General features: G+C 53.6%; 1 protein-coding gene across 1 annotated transcript; it reads left to right on the plus strand.

Annotated features, from left to right (window-relative positions):
* On the plus strand, positions 1-1901 carry LOC311158910 (T-cell surface glycoprotein CD1b-3-like; the record flags this gene model as incomplete). Its single annotated transcript, XM_084214618.1, has 6 exons — positions 1-79; positions 374-631; positions 791-1072; positions 1177-1461; positions 1568-1664; positions 1841-1901. 6 exons carry the CDS (start codon positions 1-3, stop codon positions 1899-1901), a joined length of 1062 nt encoding a protein of 353 aa, XP_084070744.1.
* Between the last annotated feature and the right edge of the window lie 1740 nt (positions 1902-3641).

A 3641-nucleotide genomic window follows, 5' to 3' on the forward strand; every position in this document is an offset into this window, starting at 1 on the left:
ATGCAGTCACCTTGCTACTGCCTTCTCTCCCTCCTCCTCTACCTCTTCCTCCTCTCTGGGACATGGGCAAACCTGGAGGGTAAGTGGGACCCCTGGCTCATACACATCTGCCTCCATGGGACTCTGTAGGGGAGAGGCTTCTTGCTTCCCACCCACCTTGGGCACTTTTTTCCTCACTCCTCCCCTGGCTCCACACCTCCTCCTCAGCAGGGATGCAGCCACCCCAGGTGGGTGAAGGAGATGGGAACTGGGGCTGCAAACACTGTAAAGGTCTTATGGGGAGCCCTGCAACCTCAAGGACCCAACCCTCAGTTCCTCCACTTTCCTTGGCCCTCTTCTCCCAGTCCCATCTCCTCCATGTCAACCCATGCAGGGACCTTCACTGTCCGGCTGCTCCAGACTACCACCTTCCAAAACACCTCATTTGCGGACACGGAGGGACTGGGCCTGCTGGAAGACATCGAACTTGGTTCTCTTGATAAACACACGTGGTCCATCCGCTTCTGCCAGCCCTGGGTGCGCCCAGCCCTGCCCCGTTCTGACTGGGACACCATAGAAAACCTGCTTAAGATCTATTTGCAGCAGTTCAACCATCTAATCAATGAAGGGGCCATGCAAAAGGACATCCCCTGTGAGTGCTCAGTCTTCACTGCATCCCCTTTCTTGAAAAGCAGCTGGGAGGTGGGGAAGGATCTGATAGTGCTGGTGCTGTATAGGCAACACCGACCATGTCTGCAGGAAGGCAATCCCAGCCCCTCACACGATTTTTCTCTTCTCTTTGACCCGCCAGACCCCTTTGTCGTTCAGTGCACAGCAGGCTGCGTGCTGTACCCCAACAGAACCTCCCTGGCTTTTGGCTATGTGGGTTACAATGGTCAGGATTTCCTCAGCTTCGACACAAAGAATTTCACCTGGACCCTCTCCCAGGACACAGAGTTGTCACGGTATGTCCAGTCCTTTCTCCAGAACTACACCGCCTTGAGTGAGCTGGTGGAAACTCTCTTCAATGATACTTGTGTCGATGACATGGAGGTGTTCCTGCACTATGGGAGGGCAGCTCTGGAGAGACAAGGTGAGACTACCCTGACCCTGCAACAGCCAGCCCAAAGGCCCCCACACTGGGGCCCAGCTGTGCCCCACCAGGGCTTGCCCCACCCCTTTGCTCTCACTCCCCAGAGCTGCCTGTGGCCACGGTCTTCGCCCGCACCCCCAGCCTAGACCAGCTGCTGCTTGTTTGCCATGTCACTGGCTTCTATCCCCGGCCCATCAGCGTGGCCTGGCTGCGGGATGGCCAGGAGGTGCCTCCGGGCCCAGCGCTCAACACCAGCACCATCCTGCCCAACGCTGACCTCACCTACCAGCTCCGCAGCGTCCTGGCCGTGGCCCCCCGTGATGGGCACAGCTATGTCTGCCGTGTGCGCCACCGCAGCCTGGGCACCCGCAGCCTTCTCATCCCGTGGGGTAGGTGCCACCCATGGGGGATGAGATGGGGGTCCTGAGCCACCCCGCCCCACAAGACAGAGCAAACCCCAGAAAGTTCATGGCAGCTTTTCCTTATGTTTCCCAGGGAAATCAGAAGCGGTGCTGATCACAGGGCTCATGGCCGGGCTGCTTGCAGCCATGGCCATAGCTGCCGTGTTGGTGCTTTGGGTGTGGAGACAAAGGTCAGTCCCTGTCTGCCCCATGGAGCAGCAGTGAGAGAGGAGGAAAAGAAATGCCCAGGGGATTTCTGCACTGAGCAGCAAAGCTCAAAGCCCTTGCTTGGGCCTTGGCAGATGCTGTCTGTCACTCCTAAAAGGTCTCTGCCATGGAGCATGCAGCCATCTCCTTCTCATTTCAGAAAGCACCAGCAGATGGAGGAATCAGAGTCCAGGAACTCCATCCTGAGCAAAGAAGCTTAGCTCAGAAGAGAGCCAACAGTCCCCATTCCCTCCCACCGCCTACACAGTAACAAGAACTACCTTTTTCTGCTTAACCTAAGTTCTGGGCATTGCCAGTTGCAAGACTAACTTGATTCACAGATGCACAAGAGAAACCTGGCAAGAGAAATCTGAGCTTTTGACTCACCTGAATTTCCCAAACAGACACAAGTGCACATCTGTGACCTCCTTACTTGTTTCACATGGTCATCTCTTCACTTGTGACACTGGCCAGCCCACCCACTGATGCTGTAGGGCACCTCAATACCCAATGATAACTTCCCCTGGTTCTGCTTCAGTAACACTTTTGTCAGAAGGTGGAAAGTTGTCCCTTTCTGCTGTCACTTTCTGGTATTTTTTTTTCCCTAAAATTTGCCTTTATTAGCTATAATCCAAAAATATTTGTGCTGAGACTGACCTGTTCCACACAGACAAACAGAACCTGGCCAGAAATGACTTTACAAAGTGCTGAGTAATACTGAAACTCTGGTGTAATGCATATCCTGGAGCTGCATATGTGTATGAAATGAAAATAAACCATTCTTATTTTCACTAAGATAATGTGCCTTTCCTTAGCAGTTGAATGGGCTTGGAGAGGTTTTGATCAGCCATGTATGCAAGTTGAAACACCGCTGAATTATTGGCACTAACTGCAGGAAGCACCAAGGCATGGGGGGAAAACAGGACCTGTTGTGCCTGTGCATGTTCTCAGATATTGCATGGAAATAAACAACTGTGCACATGGGAGCTAAGTGTCCCTAAGGCTCCCTATAAAAGAGAAGCCCATGTCCCATGAAACATAACAGAGTTCACGCACACACGGGAAGGCATGTAGTTCATGCTCCAAATCAACTTGAACATGTAGCTTCAAAAGGTTTGGTTTCACTGGAGAACTTCCTGCAGTTTCCCAGGATATGTCTGGCAGCCATGGCAAGCCAGAAAACCTGGCTGTCTCATGGCCATATCCATCACAAATCCAATGGTGTTTGCTCTCCCCTGGCCAGAACCTGGAAACCACAATGCTGGGGTAAGTACTGCATTTCCCTAGCAGCCAGAGTCACCTGCTGGCATCACACGGCTCAAGGAACTCACTGCAAGAGGACTGACACCAAGCCTCTCCCAGCTCCTGCTGACTCGGTACAGGCAGATGAAACTCTTAGGTGTGGGCACGCCTCCCTGCAGCCTTGGCACCCACGGGGCAAATGGGGCAATTCCTCTCCCAAGCAGAGTGGAACATCCTGCAGCACTCATGGTACTGGGCAGACCTGGAGATCAGGTGCAGCCAGCGAGGAAACCTGTTGAGGAAAGCTGTTCATGTGAATGACCTCCCAAAAGACCCTTCAGTTCCACACCCACAAACACCTGGTACCAGGGGGGTGTCTGCAAGTGTTTGCTCACATCCCCTAAGAGACCTTACAATAACACATCAGGCATTTTTAGAGGGTTCTTAAGGCACCTCATCACAGCCCAGTGCAGCGGTTGCTGCTGCTCACCCGTCCCCCCAGGATGGCACCCAGAGGCACTGCATCCCTGTCCCCACCGCTCCAACTCCCCCAGGCACAGCTTGGGGGGGTTACAGACTTCACCTCAGGGGAGATTGCAAGGGCCAATGTCACCTGTGGGGTCTCTGAGGACCAGTGGCCACATGAGAACTTCAAAGTCCAATAGTGCTGTAGGCAGGAAGCAAGGACCAGTAATCACTTCAGAGGACTGTAAGGACCA

Source organism: Fringilla coelebs (assembly GCF_963513975.1).
Source record: "Fringilla coelebs genome assembly, chromosome: 13".
Lineage (NCBI taxonomy): Eukaryota > Metazoa > Chordata > Aves > Passeriformes > Fringillidae > Fringilla > Fringilla coelebs.